General features: G+C 41.2%; 2 protein-coding genes across 3 annotated transcripts; one reads left to right on the forward strand and one right to left on the reverse strand.

Moving 5' to 3' along the window:
* Positions 1-2,515: 2,515 nt before the first annotated feature.
* Positions 2,516-8,154, reverse strand: ghitm (growth hormone inducible transmembrane protein). Of its 2 annotated transcripts, XM_071536715.1 has the most exons (9): positions 8,104-8,154; positions 7,606-7,772; positions 5,979-6,081; positions 5,512-5,623; positions 5,244-5,385; positions 4,904-5,012; positions 4,404-4,592; positions 3,380-3,551; positions 2,517-3,270 (listed from the first exon to the last, which is right to left on the reverse strand). In XM_071536715.1, exons 2-9 carry the CDS (start codon positions 7,735-7,737, stop codon positions 3,183-3,185), a joined length of 1,047 nt encoding a protein of 348 aa, XP_071392816.1. In that variant the 5' UTR covers positions 7,738-7,772; positions 8,104-8,154; the 3' UTR covers positions 2,517-3,182. The 2 variants fall into 2 exon arrangements, with proteins under 2 accessions (XP_071392817.1, XP_071392816.1); XM_071536716.1 differs by lacking the exon at positions 8,104-8,154 and having other exon boundaries at positions 2,516-3,270; positions 7,606-7,752.
* An 827-nt stretch (positions 8,155-8,981) lies between these two features.
* chst3b (carbohydrate (chondroitin 6) sulfotransferase 3b) lies at positions 8,982-16,157 on the forward strand. The gene is made up of 3 exons (XM_071536725.1): positions 8,982-9,272; positions 13,441-13,656; positions 13,877-16,157. The coding sequence occupies exons 2-3, from the start codon at positions 13,577-13,579 to the stop codon at positions 15,102-15,104; spliced, it is 1,308 nt and encodes a 435-aa protein (XP_071392826.1). The 5' UTR covers positions 8,982-9,272; positions 13,441-13,576; the 3' UTR covers positions 15,105-16,157.
* The last annotated feature ends 1,646 nt before the right edge of the window (positions 16,158-17,803 follow it).

The raw sequence follows: 17,803 nt of genomic DNA on the forward strand, positions 1-17,803 counted from the left end.
CTTAAGTCTGTCTTGGATTATGCAAAAGGAAATGCTTACAAGGGCAGAGGGGTCTCTCAAGGTATTGTGGGTCAGTGTGGGAGAGCTGTAACTACACACAATAACAACAACAACAACAACAACAACAACAACAACAACAACAACAACAACAAGGCTGGCTTAACAAGTTCTGACTTATGACCCTCTGAACTTATCTAAAGTCTTTCTCTGTCACACACACGCACACACACACAGTCAAATCTAAGTTAAGCAGTAAAAACCTTGGACCCCAACCCAATATTAGTCATCAATCTGAAAATGACTGACAGAGGGCAACTTTTATCCCCAGTAATGGCAGATCTCCATATGCTGAAGCTTTTCCCAATCTCATCCATTATTGCCCTCTTTATCCCTCCCATCTGCAGCATTTTCAATACACATTATATAACCGGGCGTATGAATCATATGCGCCTGTAACGTGAATATGATCTGAGAGCTTTGGACACTGCCTGGCAGCTGTGCTCCACGTGTATCTTGCCTTAATGAAGCACCTGTATATTTACAGATGTTAGCATCTGTTGCAAGTGCCCTGGTTTGGAGGTTTAATTTTAGAGGAGCGGCCAGATGGTGGACAAGAGGATTAGCATACTAAGCCTTTGTCATCTGCCGCTACACACTGACGGTTTATGGGGAAATACGAGGTGGACCCCCGTCTGTCCCTCACTGTCCAGTTGGAGCAAAAATGTTAAACAAAATATGTAAGTTTAAGATTACTGAGTAGCAGCAGTGGGGAGGCTGGGGGTGTTAAAGACAGAGTTATGACACTGAGACTTCCTCCCATAGACTTTAGACACTCACTCACTACTCACAACAATTAATCTTGTTAGCTGCTGCTCTGATTGTTGTTTTAGTCTTAGTGTTTAGTGTTAGTTCATAATGCAATTGAATTTATTTCTAATGTATATGGCAAAAGTTTGGGCAGGCATTTCATTGCTTGTAATAACTAGGCTACCTCCAACTCAAGAAATTATTATTATAAATAGGTATTTTTCAACTAATTGAAAAGTCTATTTACAAATTGTTTTTTCTAACATTACCATTCTGCTGAAAATGAGGGCAATCTAGAAAAGGTCAATTTTTTGATCTGGTGTTCAACAAAGATAGAAGTTAAATTTATGAATATTGTTGCTGCAGCGATATGATTTTCGTGTAATAATTGAAAATACTTAGCAGACCAGAAAAGGAAAGCAGAGCTTAATGACTGATAAAGAATAACCAAAATTAGAAGAGGCAAACCTTTATGAATGGAATATAATTGTCTAGAATTAGACTATAGGGCCCAAATACAGTATATGATGATATTAAATCAACTTTATTTTGCTTATAGAGTGAGACCACAAATCAAACATGCATAACAGAAGATGCATTGTATGCTGATTAATCAAAAACAAACAAAAAACCCCATCATGTCTCACATTTGATATTCAACCCAATGTGACCCACATGTCTGTTGTTTATTCAGCAATGGGAAAGATCAGCGATCATATAAAAAGTCATCCTTGCTTTACCTGAAGATGACTTTTCAAAATACATGTAGGCTACACCTGATTTACAATTTAAAATGTATTTGGCTGGGTAAATCTGTACACACACCATCCATTTACAAATCACAAGTTCCTCATGAATTTTAGCACACGTCTGGTTCCCCACACCTCTCTGATACGAACCTGTCAAGTCATTACCCGTAGAATTAAAAAAGTAACGGCGACATGAATTAATGTCTGTGTAACACGTTTGACTCACCAAACCCCCATCCACTGAATCACAGTCCTTTGGTTAAATTCTGGTCTATGTCGTCAGAAACACAAATAAAAAATAACCCAACCCCATGTTCATGACTTTTAATCGTCTTAAAAGGTTGAAGTCTCCTCCAGGCTGCCTGTGGGCTATTTATAAGAAAGGAATATTTAGCAAAAAAAGCAAAACACTGTTTAAGTGAAATGAGAGCTGAAAAGGGCATGACTAGGACTGGGATGCCATTTCAAAGATGAGTTAAGAATGTGACACTGGACTGCAAAAAAAGAAATAAAAAGTAGCCTGCTTGGGTTAAAAAAAATGCTTCATATGTTGAAGTTGCATCCAACCATTTCAGAGCTCTGTGCCTTTGATCAGGAGTCATGTAGTCCAAATGTTGCATATGGTGCTAACATTAAGTCTGAATACATTAGGTTTTTTAGCCCTATACTGAAAACAAGGCCTAAAATAGTATGTATAGAAATGATAAATGACTTAAGGGACTGTTCACGAGGACGGCATTACACATCAGAAGTGAGTGATTAGATAAACTCAAATAGCATTACAGATTCTATAAAATGCAGCCTACTAGGATGATTTAATGTAAAAAAAACACATAACTTTGACTTGTTTCATGTCTATATGTATATATATCTATATAAATATCTATCTATATATAAATATATATATATATATATATATGACGTTTCATCTTGCCATCACATTCTTCCCCACAATGAGACAACAGCAACATCCAACAAAAAACATATTTTTTACTTGCTTTATTGAATGATTCCATTACTGAAATTACTGTATTTTTTTACAGACACATTTATCCTAGTGCCAACCTCTTTAAGCCCATCACAGAAGTGCACTATCAATGCATATTTAGGTACTAGGTACAACATAATCATTTGTTGTACTGTGTATTGTGATTCTGGGGCAGTCTAAGATTGACATATGGCATTTCTGTGTCTCATATAACAGATATTTCCATCACTGTTTCTCTTACCAGAATGGGAACCCACAAGTGAAAATAAATAGACAGAAAAAATAAGGAACAATATAAAAGACATCTGAGGCGGGCCAAGCGATGCCAACAGATAGATTTAACCCCTCTGCATCCCTGGGATAAACCAAATACACCACCCCCAGAATTAAGATAACAGCATCTCTCTTAGAGCGTTATCAATGTAAAACAATTTGTCTTCTTTACTTGGATATAGTACAATATGCACTAGAAAGTGCAATCCTCTTCTTCGCACAACAGCAAAGCATACATGTTTATTTGCCAGTTGGACTGGAGTTTAAACTAAAAGATAACACCTGGTGTATGCTGCTAGTAGCAGAACATGACTTCGCTCAACTCTGTGGAAGGTAAAACTAAGCTGAAGTGAGACGGCTGCTGTTTATTTCCTTTTGCCGCCGCCGCCGCCAGACAGAATCATCACCAGCCTCATGAAGATGTTCAGTGTGTCCATGTAAATCCCCATACACCTATGAGATAAGATTAATTAACTATAAGATTCATATCTTATAACATAACAGATTAGATCATCATTATTCAACTTTCCAGTGCACTAATATGTTTTCTGGAGTGACTTACGCATTGATGGGGTCATATTTCTGAACGCCATATAGCGGGTAGGTCTCTGCTCTCTTGATGACCTTCTGTGTATCGTAGAGGAGGAACAAGCTGAACAGGACCAGGCCTCCATAGACAGCCACAGAGTACAGGCCGGCTCCGAACGCTGAGGTGGGCGGCAGGAACATGGATCCTGGAGAAGACAGGAACACTCACTGTGAGACTGACAGATTCTGTACAGTCTTGGTGTATTCATGATCGTAATGTATAGACCTAATAAATTAGCAGTGTTATTTGAATGTGATCTCAGCTGTCTGGCTCCCTAATTGATCAGCTATCCCCATCTCTTCTCTGGAGAATACAGCAACGTTTGGCTACTTGGCTTGCGAATAAATGTTGGCAATTGAACTGTTAAGAAACAGGAATACAGTTATGTCCTGAACATTTTCAGAATTAGAGCCACTGCAATAATGGTACATGTGTGGCGGCCATTTTTCTGTCAGATGAGTTTTCCTGTACACTTGAACTGACCATGATAAGATTGGGGGGAAAGATGTCTACACCTAGGTTTGTTTTGCCAAGAAAAATGATAACCATCATCATGTTATGGAGAATTCAATGATAATGTGTAAAGAAATGAATTGTAATTTTAAAACTGTCATTTTAGTATCTATGACAATCAGGCCTCTGTTCTCAGTTTCATTATATTTCTTTACACAGTATCATTAAATGTGCCATGACATGACCTATTTGGCCTGGACTATATTTATAAAATATTACATACATACCTAGAAGCACTGCTTGTACAACAATGTGATTGATAAAATATTTAGCAATATATCACCATACGTCACTGTATCGCAGCAGACCATGCAAACTAATTGATGAAGAACCCAGAAGTTCTCCCAACGTGTGACTCATTTGCACGCAAGAGGAATGCTGGGTGAAAAATAACAGCTAAAGTGTGAAGATGCATAGTTAGAGTACATTTTTTTTACTTCCGTTTATTAATTTGTTACTGCATCTGAAACTGCATTATACCAACCAAGTGAGGAGGCGAAGACCACTCCAAAGCCGACAGCTAAGGGCCCGCCCATGTTGAGGAACTTCTCGCTGGGGGCGCACATGGCCACAGTGGACAGACCTCCCACAATGCCTGCTGTGTACCAGGCTGCCCGCATCATCAGAGGACCTCCCAGGAGAGTGAGGGGGGCTATAACAGCACCCATCACACCTTAGTAATAAAAAACAAAAAGGCCAATGAATAGCGAAAAACAACAAACACAGCAAAATAACTTTTCACAAACCAAACCGTTTTCATCAGTTAAGATCACTTTTGTTCTTTACCAGTGAAATAGATCTGAACGATAAGTCAGATCTTTCCAAAGATTATCAAATGCAAGAGCAGCTGATATTTTCTGAGCCTATACATCACTGCCCTCTAGTGTTAACTTGAAGCAAGTACAGAGAAGAGATATTATATCAGGTTGAATAAAGGACAACATTACAGCATAATCATTCTGCACTGGACATTATCTGAAGTACCTGCATGGAGCATCCAAGCGAGGTGTTTAGGCATTGGGCTCTGGTCATATGAAATGGACCGGACCAGCATGCCAGCGCCAATCATGGCTGCAAAAGTTGCTCCAATTGCCTGAGTTAGAACATGACATTCATATTAAATATCTGAGAATTAATCTGAAAATGTCAAATACTTCTGAGCCACTATTTGAAAGTACAAACATTACTAGACCAGCAACATGGTGTGTTAGTCATCAAACTGATTTGAAAATAAAAGGAATGGTTGAAATATGGCATTGTGAGGACTTCAAAAATACTAAATCAGACCATGATAGGTGTAATATATCAGAGTTATAAGGCTTACTATCCAGGATCCTCTCATCATCAGACCCATAAGTGCTGGGGTTCTGCTCACTGCTACAGCCGATAAGGCTGTCAGTCCAATGCTGCCTGCAAAGTACATATAGGTGGAGTGGATCCTGTCCTTCACATACTGAGGCCAGATCCTGCACACAGAAGAAAGGGAAGGTGAAGGTGGAGCCTTTAGAAGATATGATACAAACACTTTCTACTGATCTGAGCTTCAAAGCAGATGCTGGTACAAAAAGCTGTTACAAAAAGCTGTTACTCACACTGCTTTCTCAATGGCACCGATTTCATTGGACATGCCGAGTCCATAGTAGCAAAGGGCACCAAGGCCAATTGCTGCACCGCCAGCCAGGACCATTCTCCCCATGCTGTCAACTATGGACAGAACAACAACCATTTATACACATGCCATTGCAGACATACTTTTAAATTAGTTAATAACAGTTAATAATTGCACTATAGAATAAAACTAACTACTAGTGTGAAGGAAAGACAGTGTGAGGGTCACAAGTTAAATGTTTGATATATGATTCAAAAGAAACTGTGGCATTTGAGTTCAATTACAGAACAGTTATCTAGTTTGGTCTCAAAACCAGGCTTCAAGCTATGTGAGCTTATAACACACTAACAAGATTTTAGCCTGTGGAAGGGCAAGTGCAAGAGGCTGGAGAACATGATAATATAATATTTTTGATAATTAATACATTGATATGTATGTATTGGTATTCACTTCTAATGGCAGTATCTGTTGCTGGCTCAAAAGCTGCTTCCTTGAGCTGGTCTTTGGATGCCTTGCCACGGCGGAAGCCAAATCTGGCCTTGGTGGAATAACCCTGGTGAAAGAGGAACAAACATCACATCAATTGCAAATTTTCACTGCTGATTAGGCTCTGTATCATTTGGCTAGAAGTCCAAGCCCAGCCTATCATCAAAAATGAAAACAATCAGAGTGAGCTAAGCAATAACGCTGCATAACAAATAACATTTCTACTAGATTGTATGTAGTTACCACATGCAGTCACTGAAAAATATCCAGTTGATCAGCCATGTACTTGCAAGGTGTGGACATAGCATTCCTGGGTTTGTGTATTTGACAGAACAAGTATACAACAGGTAGTTCCGAGCAAGCAATCTGATTGGTCAACTAGACATTTAGAACGTGATCAAATCAGCATGACAGCACACCTAGCCGTGCTCATCGCTAAATATTACTCCGCCATATATTATAATACAATATATTTAAATATAACTGTTCAGCCTTGATGTTACTAGACGCTCTGGCATCCTCCATCAGCTGTGCCGGTGTGCCGGTGAGTCGGTGACACGGCGCTACTAGCTTAAAAATACATGTGAAGTTCGCGGACGTAGTAGCTAAATCTGTCCATGAAAAAAAAAATTTCAGCAGATATCTTAGTTACAACAAGACTGAGCTAGCAAGGCAGTTTTGTGTTTATATGTGTGATATTTATTCAGTTTGGGAAATCCCACGATCTCTAGAATGCATTAGCTCAAGTTGGCTGGCTGACTCAACAGGGACTAGAAATCGTCTCTGTTGCTAGGTCGTTACTAAGGGTCGGCCTACTTGCTGGAGTAGTAAACTAGGTTCCATTACATAGGAGTCTACTGACGTGACTGATTGTTTTCCAGTTATTAGTCAGACCCCATGTATTTACAGGGAAACGGAGATAACACTAGCAAAAAGTTTTTTTATTTTGAGAGCGAATTGCCCCACAATATGAATACATTTTGATTATATCTTTTATTTTGTTGGTAACTGTTGTATAATCTTCTTGTATAAACTTCAGTGCCAATAATGACGGTAAAGCACACCCTCTCGTGTAATATTGCTTAATTAAGACATGTGCTTATGTTTGCCACCTTTCTTTTCATATGTCAACATCAGACAGTATCAATATCAGAGTGAAGCATGGCAGCACTGATCTAGGATCAGTTTTGACTTCTGGATTAATGGGATCATAAGAACAAAGATGACTTGATCATTAACCCTTTATAGTTTTGTATTTACATTTTCTATTTACATACATGACCCATCTATTACAGGACAGCTGTCTAACTACTAGGCCACCCTACTGCTAATTACTTAGCTCCTGCTCAGTGCCTGGGCTGACGCAGTTAGTTAAGACTGAAGCATCTGATGTGCCACAAACAATATCCACTTCACATAGCAAAATGGAGAGGAGCAGAACAGAACTAAGTAATTGTATGCATGTGCGTGGTAGAAAAATCTCTCCACTTCGAGATATTGTTGGGTAGGTATGGTCAGAGTGTTACAGCGGATGCGGGTGCAGCACTTAAAAAGTTTGGCAACACGGACATGTTTCTCAGACTTGCAGTACCTGGTGAGGCTTGAGCAGCGGTGGGCAGGTCTTCAGGGTGGACGTCCTCAGGGCCGGGCTGCCCTGTGCCAACATGGGACGGAGCCCAGCGACTGGGAGACTCCTCAGGCATGCTAGCCTCGCCACCAACATGGTCAAAGTGTTCTGGTAACGTTACCGGTATCAGCCTGTTCACAAATTAACACAGTGCGTCAACTAACTGGTAGACAGTAACATTGTATCATCACATCTCTCGCTAGTTCTTACGGTAAAAGTTAAGAGCTAGTTAGCCAACAATCAATTATGGTAAGTTAGCTTTTAACAGTGGCAGGTTAGTGGAGAAAACAACGTTAACAGTGATTAGCAGCTAACGTTAGCTAGATATACGTATATTCCTCTAGCTACATCGTCTTCGGAAAGTTTCATTTAAGCCAAAATCAAATAAATCAAGCATTGAAATGCATTCTGTACGTCTATTTATTACAAATATACACAAATACGTAGCTGTAAGTTACATACCGAGAGCAAGGCTTGTCGTTCACCTTTCTGGATAGAAGTGCGCAAGTTACTGACGCAATTGTTTTGCAACCTTCCTGAAAATTCTCATTCAGTGCGTCATCATTAAGCGACAGATGATGGGACTTGAAGTTCAAGTTGGACTGCATTTTAATGCTGTACATCATATCCTATCACAATATAATGTTCAAGTACAAGCTCATCTATTCATCTATTTACAGAATGATGTAAGACAAACACAAGGAAACAGAATAAAGCAAAATACAATATACCACATCATATCATACTGTAGGCCTACATAAATGTAGCAATTCTTGTTTCATACCTACCCTCGTGTCTTATTCGCCTTATGGGTTATATGCACTCTGGTGATGGATTTTTTTTAGGTTGCAATTTAAGGCTATAACAAAAACCCAAATGCATATTAGCTCTTGATTTTCCCACTGCCCAATTTCGTCTATAAATAGCACTAAACACATTCTATTCTATTCTACAAGTCATAGCCTATTTGTGTAAAAGTTGAGAGGCACAACCTTATGCACTCCACTAGGTGGTGTGCTTTTCTCTCTCTCCTTTCTGTGGTGACTGAGGCGTAGACAGGCCTAAAGACCTAAAATAAATTACAATAAAATAATATCAGTATTAATAACAAAACATGTTATTAATAACCCTGACATAGGGTTTCGCTCACCAGTTTGTTTTGTTATCTGTTATAACCATGGAAGTATTATATTATAACAGGCAAGAGTCAGGACAACTTTGTGAGGGGACGGTGTAGTGCGCCTCCTGTGTGGGAGCTCCGCTTTTTTTTTTTTTTGGACCAAACTTTCCCATGTGATTCATTCAGTGTAGACTTGTCATTCAGTTCCAGTGGCGCAGACTGGAGAAGCAGCGGTCAGAGGAATAAGAGCCTGACCTGTGTGCCTTATCACTCCGAGCTCTTTAAACATGTTTCCATCTGTTCCCGAGTTCACACTTGGAGAAAGTAGCCCACATACTTGGTTTGGATTGGATTTTTCGGTCACACAAGTGAACTAGTCCTGCGAAGTAATGGAATTAATTTCTACCTGGACTCGCACGGTGAGGAAAGGCTGATCAACTTACCGGATGATATGATGCGGGATGCCATCAGGCACACAGGATTCCTCTACTTGTTGAGTCTCAACACTATGGTGGGTATGCTGGATAACAGACAAGTTGTTACTTGCGGAAATAATAGTAATCCTATAATACCTTTTAGAATGATACTATACAATTAACAACGGAAAACTATAGGCTACACGATATCCTATTGGGATATATTAAAAAAACAACAACAACACAAAGTACGATAAAGTCACTATAGAATCATGATTGAGCACGACGCACGCGCACATTGTAAGTCCCTATAGGTATACAGTAGGCATATATAGGGCTTTTTTCGTTAGGAGTCTGTATATTAATTGGGAGGGGCTGACTTCAGCTTGCCTTAGGTTTTTGTCCTTTTGACCTTTAAATACAAGGGATCCCATTCCTCTAGAAATAGTAACCAATTTTGCATCAAATTGCACTGGGATTAGTAGCCTCAGCTCTCCCATTCCCCATGTCTCTGTTCCACCTGTCGGGAAAGTTTGTGACTTGACAGCAAACAACTTCTGCTTTCTGCTTGTGTCTGCAAAACCACTGCTGTGGACTGTGGACAGTGTAGGCTTGCATGTTTTTTTTTTACTTGAGACTTAAAAATACCCTTTATGACCACTGGATCTTATTCCACTGACCCTTACTATACCAAGTACAAAATCATGGCATTGTCCCAAGCATATTCTATCAGTATCCAGATCTTGCCTACACTCTGACCTTAATTAAACTTGTCAGCGTCAGGATACTGATACCCCCCCCCCCCCCCTTCTCTCGCTCTCTCTTTCTGTCTCTCTCTCTCCCTCCATGATGACCCATGATTGTCTCAGACTACTGTTGAACTGTCCCTTTTGATGTAAGACACAACCTGCTCTGTGAGCATGCTTCCCACATGCTGCACCACACTCTTGAAACAGCAGTATACCACAATATGCTAATCAGTGCTAATTTGGAGGCAACAAACATCATTTATCGGACAGGCAAATTCAGTTGCTCTTGTGGTGTACTCCTGTAATATTAGGTTGTGTGGTTTGGTCGGATAAGCTACTTTTACACCTCTTCAGAGAGGAAGTGAAGCAAAAAAAAAGACAGTTTTCTTTTTGCCATGCATCTGTATGTCAACAATGAAAATGGCGCTTCTCTAATAGCAATTGTACTGGGATTTTGTATTAGATTTTGGGTGAATGTAGCCTACACTACAATACATTCAACCAAAGTGGGCTTGGCTGGCTGATGTTGAATTTGCCTTCACATGAGACTCACATTAAATAAGAGGCAGCTATTAAAATCATTTGTAACAAGATGATAAATGGTGCAATGGTGGTTTGGTTATGAGCAGATGATCAAACGTGTCACATGCCTCAGTGGTTTGTGAATATTCAAAATGTCAGCTCATGGTCTTTTTACACAGCAGGAGTGTTTGGTGCAATAAACTGAGATAATTGGTGTGGATCTAGTTTTCCATATAAATGATGAAATCTCAGACCACATACAGTAGGCCTATATGTTCTTGGTGAATTGTTGATCGAGCTTTTTTGTTTGTTTCAAATCATATATGGAGATAACTATCTAAAACAGCTAAATACGTACTCCATCCCATGGCTGTATCTAGTGCTCTTGCACAAAATGTGTTCACTTTTGCAGAGATCTGTCACCCAGGAAACAGAAATCTCTCACCCAGAAAACAGAAATCTTTCACCCAGACAACAAAAATCTCATCCAAAAAAATAAATAAAAATAAATATCTAATTTAGAGAACAGACATCTCTTACTCATGTCTTACCCATATCTTAGTTATTACGAATTTTTGTGTCTTGCTTACTGTTGTACAATAACTTAAGAAAAAAAATGGGCAGAATACGCAATATCGTGGCTCAACCATAGATTTCCTCAGATCCCCTTTATTCAGACAAATGTAACTATTTGCACAATGTTTAATGTCCAGTGAGGAACTCCTGAGAGCTCATTCACTCATTTTCTTCTGGTAGGATACTATGTTTCCAATTGTAGGGCAAGTAACATCTAGGAGCTTAGTCACTGACCCTCTGACGTGTGAATGACCCGGGAGTTTATGTGCTGGGATCTCAGCCCAAAGGGGCTTTAGAGTCTCCGCTGTGTAAGAGACCTTTGTGGTTGTGGCATGCGGCAGGGTGGTGCAAGACGGAGCTGATTTTTCCTCTTGGTGAAAGCGTACCTCAGTGCACGGGCTGTTCACCCTTTGATTACACACCATTCCACGTCAACAGTGCTCTATTGGAGCTGCAAACTTCCCATTCCCTCTCAGAGAATTTCGCAGGCGGTGTCCAACCATTCCCTGTGTTTAGAGTGCAGTCATTTGGACTGGCTACAGTGCTCAAAATTGGCCTGGGACAGAAGTCGCAACAGGATGTGAGAACTGGATCTTCAGACGTGTTGAACAGAAACTCAGAGGGATCCAGGCTCATCAGACCGCAGAAAATGATGCTTATGTATCAGGCTTTGGAGAAGCGCTGGCAGCTTTCAGCTCTCACTTCCTACATGGTGCTCGTTTCATGTGAAACACAAAGCTACCTTCCTGTAGTGAGTGAAAAGCTTGGTCTATTGGTTGTAGCTCTGCTGATTAATAGCCGCAGTCTCACTAATGGGTTGGCCCTGGGGCTAGACATGTAATCCTTTAACAGTGATCCATGAGAAATCACAGACACACTCAGGACTGTCTGTAGCACCTGAAGGATACCGTAAACAAATGTTTTCACTGACCCAGATGTCTGACGTAGGATAAAAGCGAACTCAGACCCTGACTGTGATCCAACTTTCTCCGCTCCTCTTAAGCAGTTGTTGCGATTCATTGACAGCTTCAGCCTAAGCATTTTAGTGGGCACATATATCAAAATGAAGGTTTTCTAATTTCCTCAGTGTAGAGACTGTCTCATTTATTGGACACCCTTGCCATGTTATTGACCTTTTTTTTTTACTGGCAGACAAAGTAGGCAGGATTCTGGTTAAATCCCAAGATTAGTCAGGGATCTGAGCCAAGCTGCCATTATCTCAAAGGTAACCTAATATTAATCTTTCAGGAATGGGCAGGATATCCCCCAAATAGTCACCATTAAATCTGTCCTCATCTTCATTTGGCTGCCCACTGCCTGCCAGGTAGAGGCTTATTATTCAGCAGACTTCAGCAGAAGTATTGTGTACTGTATACCTTGCAGTCTTATAGCGCCACAATTTATGGCTCTGTGACAAGCAGGTTTTCCCCCTCAATTTCTGTACTGTGCACTTATACCTCCTAGTGTTTGCCCATGTATCCCCCTCACTCCCAGTGAGTGTTTTAGAGGCACCATGGTATATTGTGGGGGAGCAAGCCATTAGTCTATCACCAGATGGCCTCCTGTACCAGTAGCCCAGTCATGTCAGTGAAGGGCTCTGTGGAAAAGATCTCCTCCCAGTGTTGACATGGAGGAGCAGCTGGCAGATTGGACAGGCTGTTCTGCCTACCTCCATCAGCGGGATAGGGTTATCACACCAACCCAGACAGCACCGAGTTCAAAGAAAACACCACTGCAATTGTGGAATTGCACAAAACGGTCACAAAATTTATTTTTTTTCCTTGTTGCAGTCTGTCACTTATATTTCACTAGCACCTTCACTGTTGTTATTCCACCCATTTTAACTAACTGCTACAAAGACAGACTCATAAACATTGTTTTCTCTATGTGTACCAGCCTTCAGTACTTGCATGGTGGGTGGGCATGTTCCTGAAATGCACTGGTGCACTTAAAGATAACAAAGACTTCCTCGTGGGAAGGACTGAATTAGATTCCAGTAAAACATTCAGCCATTTCCTATTCTTACCATCTCAAGATATGATATTTTTGTCTCTGAGAAAAGGCCCCCCATCTTTTGGTTTTGCAAAATATAGTACACCAATATTGTGCAAGCGTCCATGAAGGAGTAGGGTTAGAGTGGGGGAGGAGGCAAAAGAAAGAGAAGGGTTTTGTATGGCCATGTATGGATTCCTTTATTGTTATGTTCACTACAAGATGCCTAATCTGACTAAACATCACAGGTTTTTATTTCATATTCAAGAATAGGCTTTTAACTTCCCCATTTCTATGACTAGTTAAAAGAAAATTTCCCTAAGTGCTCTGACAGAAAGAATTGAGACCAAGTGCGTGTTACTTACAGCCGTGCTCAAATGTGCAAAACGTGTGACTGACAGTTTGATGTTCATTTCATTTACAGGATGAAACATCGTCCACGATGGGGAATACAAATAACTGGAAGGCTATTTAAGAAGGCAACTGGAGTCTTGTAAGATTGGCAGAACCTATTAAGAAGCAGTTTGTAACGGCATATCCAGGCACAGCTACATCCAAGAATGAGGATCAAATACACAATATCCATTGTCTTTTTTGTGGCACTTGTTATCATTGAGAAGGAAAACAACATTATCTCAAGGTAAGTCCATTTCAGTGATCAGTTGAATGCCTTTGTGTTTTCCAACAGTTTCACCTAAAGCCTTTGTGTTGCACCTATCTCTTTCAAGCTTTAAACAGCTATTTTACTAGCCCTCCTTTAGGAACACAAAATGGTTGCCAATGTCAAGCTAAATAATGAGTCTTTGGTGTTCTTACCTTTGCAACATAATGTAACGTTGTGATTCCTCCCACACTTTTAGGGTGTCAGATAAGCTCACCTTAAAGCAGACCCCCCAGACCCCTCTGCAGCCCAGTGGTTCCTCTCATGTTTTGCTGAAGCACAATGCTTCCTTCACCACCCTCAGCAAGCTGCACCCTGCCTTCATGCTGATGAAGCGGCGCCTTGAGAACTACACTCAGCACCAGGAGCTCACGGCCAGGGGCAGGAAGCACATCCTCCTGCTGGCAACCACCAGGACGGGCTCCTCCTTTGTGGGCGAGTTTTTCAACCAGCAGGGCAACAACATGTTCTACCTTTTTGAGCCGCTGTGGCACGTGGAGAGGATGCTGACGCTGGAGACCGGAGGCACCAATGCCACTGCGGCGGCCCGGGCGTACCGGGACGTGCTCCAGCAGCTCTTACTGTGCGACTTCTCCCTGCTGGAGAGCTTCATCGACCCCCTCCCCGTGGACCACGTCACCACCGGCCTCTTCCGCAGAGAGTCCAGCAGCTCCCTGTGCGAGGAGTCGGTCTGCAGCCCCTTCGTCAAGGGGGTCTTTGAGCGCTACCACTGCAGGACCAGGCGCTGTGGACCCCTGAACCTGACCATGGCCTCAGAGTCCTGCCTCCAGAAGGAGCACAGGGCCATCAAGTCGGTGAGGGTGCGTCAACTGGAGACCCTGCGTCCGCTGGCCGAGGACCCCCGTCTCGACGTTAAGTTCATTCAGTTGGTCCGGGACCCTCGGGCTGTACTGGCCTCGCGCATGGTGGCCTTCGCTGCCAAATACAAGAACTGGAAGCAGTGGGCCATGGATGGGGATGTACCCATTGATGATGATGAGGTGAGGAAGCTGAAAGGGAACTGCGACAACATCAGGATGTCTGCCGAGGTCGGCCTCAGACAACCGCCGTGGCTGCGCCGGCGTTACATGCTGGTGCGCTACGAGGACATCGCCCGGTTCCCAATGAGGAAGGCAACGGAGATGTATAGGTTTACCGGAATCCCGTTCACTCCACAAGTGAAATCCTGGATCCTAAAGAACACTCAGGCCTCCAAGGAGGCCAGCGGTGTGTATTCCACACAGAAAAACTCCTCAGAACAAGTAGAAAAATGGAGATTCAGTATACCTTTCAAAATAGCCCAGGTTGTACAGAAAGTCTGTGGACCAACACTGAAGCTGTTTGGGTACAAATTTGTAAACAGTGAAGAAATGCTAACAGACAAGTCCATCAGTTTGATAGAGGAAAAGATGTTCAACTTTTTATAGACATTGACAAACATGAACTCTGACCCCAGACAGGCAAACACAACCGTTGGGAAAACTCTGGAATGACTGATATTTATTAGGGACTAGTAGCCTTATAAAGAGAACAATATATTTTCTGATGGTGTGCTATTTGAAGTTTATTACTATTTAAAAAATAGATTGATGAAGAAAAGGTATTGTTGAACAGACATACATACTGCCTTTAACTATTAAAAATAGGTGGTTGAAACAATGTTGAAACCTCATATATGGGCATAGCATAGTAAAAAGAGGTTGCTGTATTTATTTTGCACTCATGACCACTTTCTCACTCCAACTCAAACTGTATCTGGGGCTTGTATTGCAAGTCTGTCCCAAATTTAATTTGACCTCCTTAGCAAATAAGGCATAAGGGAGATAACTGTGTGCTTGTGAACAGTGATTAACTGTTTCAAATGCTTCAGGAAACTTCGATTAATTTTCTTTTTGTCCAACAAGTCCTGAGCTAGCAACAGAAGCAGCTTTTATACCAAAGAAACTTGAAGTGAAATGTAATATACAGCCAAATGAATGAGTTGCCTTGTATAGCAATGCTCATTGCAGGAAAGGAAATACCAATGTTTTGCCATGTAATTTCTGCGCATAAGATTAAGAAGGGATGTTGTTTCATGCTAATTTATTTTTTTCTTCTGTTTGCTGAAAGGTCATTACGACTCCAGCTCTGAATGTGCTCCACAAACTCCTTTCCCCCTGCAGTGGGCACTTTTCTTGCACATGTATACTATAGGTTGCTGTACATGCATGTTTTCTAATTGGCTAGTTGTTTGAAGTTGTCCTCGCGACAGTGTCAGGACCCATTCTGTAAAAACAGATGTTTACAGTGCTACTGTATGCAGACATTCCAACTGCAGCTGGTTTGCAGGATTGTGTGAGTTTTGTCGGCAGGTCTCTGTCTGTTGACACAAGTCTCTTGGCTGGTGATAAAAAGAGGCCCTGATACTCTGGCCTGCGAGACTGTTTGTTGATATGCCGGTCTGTTTCTTATGGATTTTGTTTGTTACAATAAAACTTCAGTTTTATTAACTGTGAAACTCTTAATTTTTGTGAGGTCTCAATTTTGACATTATAAGAATATCACTAAAATAATTGGGGCAAAACTATATACTATATATTGCTACTTGTTATCTTGTCTGGTAGGGTTTCACAGTCAGTTTGCATGAGCAAAACTTCCTGTTTTATCTTTTTTAATGATCATTGCGAAGTAAGAGAGACTAAGCAATGACATAATAAGCAGAAGCAAATTACTCAAGACTATATACCAGCCTGGGTGTAACAGTGTATACACTGTCACTTTAGTGTTGCAAAAAAAAAAAAAAAACTACAAAAGAAAGACATTCATTGTTCATTTATTAGTTCTGGTTGTAAACTACCATCGCTCACTCACTACAAGCCTATTTATTATTTGTTTGATTGGTTAACTGAAGCAAGTGTCTCTGCCCTCTTTAGGCCTATCCGCACCAAATGTTTAAGCTTTGTGCAAACTGACAAGCTTGTCTTCGAGGAAGCAAGGAGGAAGGATAATGTGGAGGCAGCTGCATGCCTTGCAGTGTGTTTACCACTGTGCGGGCCCAGCTATTTAAGTCTCCAAACCTAGCAATTACCCCAACTTTACATATAATGTGGTCCAAGTCATTTTCCTCCACCTGACCCCACCCGCCTACAGAAACCCTGGGAGGCTGTAGTCTCTCTCTCGCTCTCTCTCTCTGTTACTCTTTTAAACATAAAAAAAAGAGTGGCTATTTCGTGTTCACATTTATTCATTCACTAGTCTCACACATTCCTATGCCACCGCAATGCACTTCCAATATGTTCATTCTTACCAATAAGTCACATTATATCTGGTGAGGTTCAGCCGAATGTTTATTTATCTCTATTTTAACAATGTCGCCACTTCTGCAGAGTCTGAGTGAAAACCTAATGAGGAGAAGCCGGGCATTCATAAACTCTTATATTGGAGTGGCTTTATGTGGGACGTGTGGAGGGTGGAGTCACTGTATGGTCGGGGCAAATATAGAATAGAATAACCACTTTCCACTGAATTAAGGCCTTCTTCCCCCTTTTCTGCAGTAAACTGAGGGCACTTAGGTAACCCCACCCTCCTGCCCTGTTATATGGTGCCCTGCCACATCAACCATGAGGGGTTTGAAATATGCAAAACAGCCTCAGCCGAAGCGCAGAAAGATGCCATGCTGGATCTGTGACACACAGACACAAAATTTAGGTAATTCAGATGTGTCTCAGAGCGACACATAAAAGTCATGCTGTTGCATGCGATAATGACGGTGGCTGGGCGAAGAGGAGGCATAAATCTAAATACACTGTAACTCATACTGAGGAATGCCATTCATAAAACTCAGGTTGTTGCATGCCATAATCACTGAGGAGTAGGCACACAATCTCACTGCATAAAACTCTTGCTGCATGCAGTTGATGAGTGTTGGACAAAATTGCTTAATAGGAAAATTACCCGTATAATTTTCACTCATATCTGATCAGTTCCTAGCTGCAACAACCTATATAGATGATTTTCCAGTGTATATGTCAGTAGATGTATAGTTTCATTACCTTCATGTGTTCATAGGTTCGCATTTACTTTGAAACTCTGTTAGACACCCCAACATTTTCCTCTGAGCATTGTTTATAGGGCCCCAGCAAACTGT

Source organism: Centroberyx affinis, unplaced genomic scaffold (assembly GCF_046629955.1).
Source record: "Centroberyx affinis isolate AG114_WGS23_722 - 3 ecotype Tasmania unplaced genomic scaffold, CSIRO-AGI_Caff_v1 ptg002930l_1, whole genome shotgun sequence".
Classification (NCBI taxonomy): Eukaryota; Metazoa; Chordata; class Actinopteri; order Beryciformes; family Berycidae; genus Centroberyx; species Centroberyx affinis.

Coding starts and splice junctions, on each gene's coding strand:
- chst3b (XM_071536725.1), top strand. CDS start 13,577: ATGAGGATCAAATACACAATATCCATTGTCTTTTTTGTGGCACTTGTT. Junction 13,657..13,876: donor GAAAACAACATTATCTCAAG/GTAAGTCCATTT, acceptor CCACACTTTTAG/GGTGTCAGATAAGCTCACCT.
- ghitm (XM_071536716.1), bottom strand. CDS start 7,737: ATGTTGGTGGCGAGGCTAGCATGCCTGAGGAGTCTCCCAGTCGCTGGG. Junction 4,593..4,903: donor CGCTTGGATGCTCCATGCAG/GTACTTCAGATA, acceptor TTTATTACTAAG/GTGTGATGGGTGCTGTTATA. Junction 3,552..4,403: donor GGTCTTCGCCTCCTCACTTG/GTTGGTATAATG, acceptor TGTCTTCTCCAG/GATCCATGTTCCTGCCGCCC.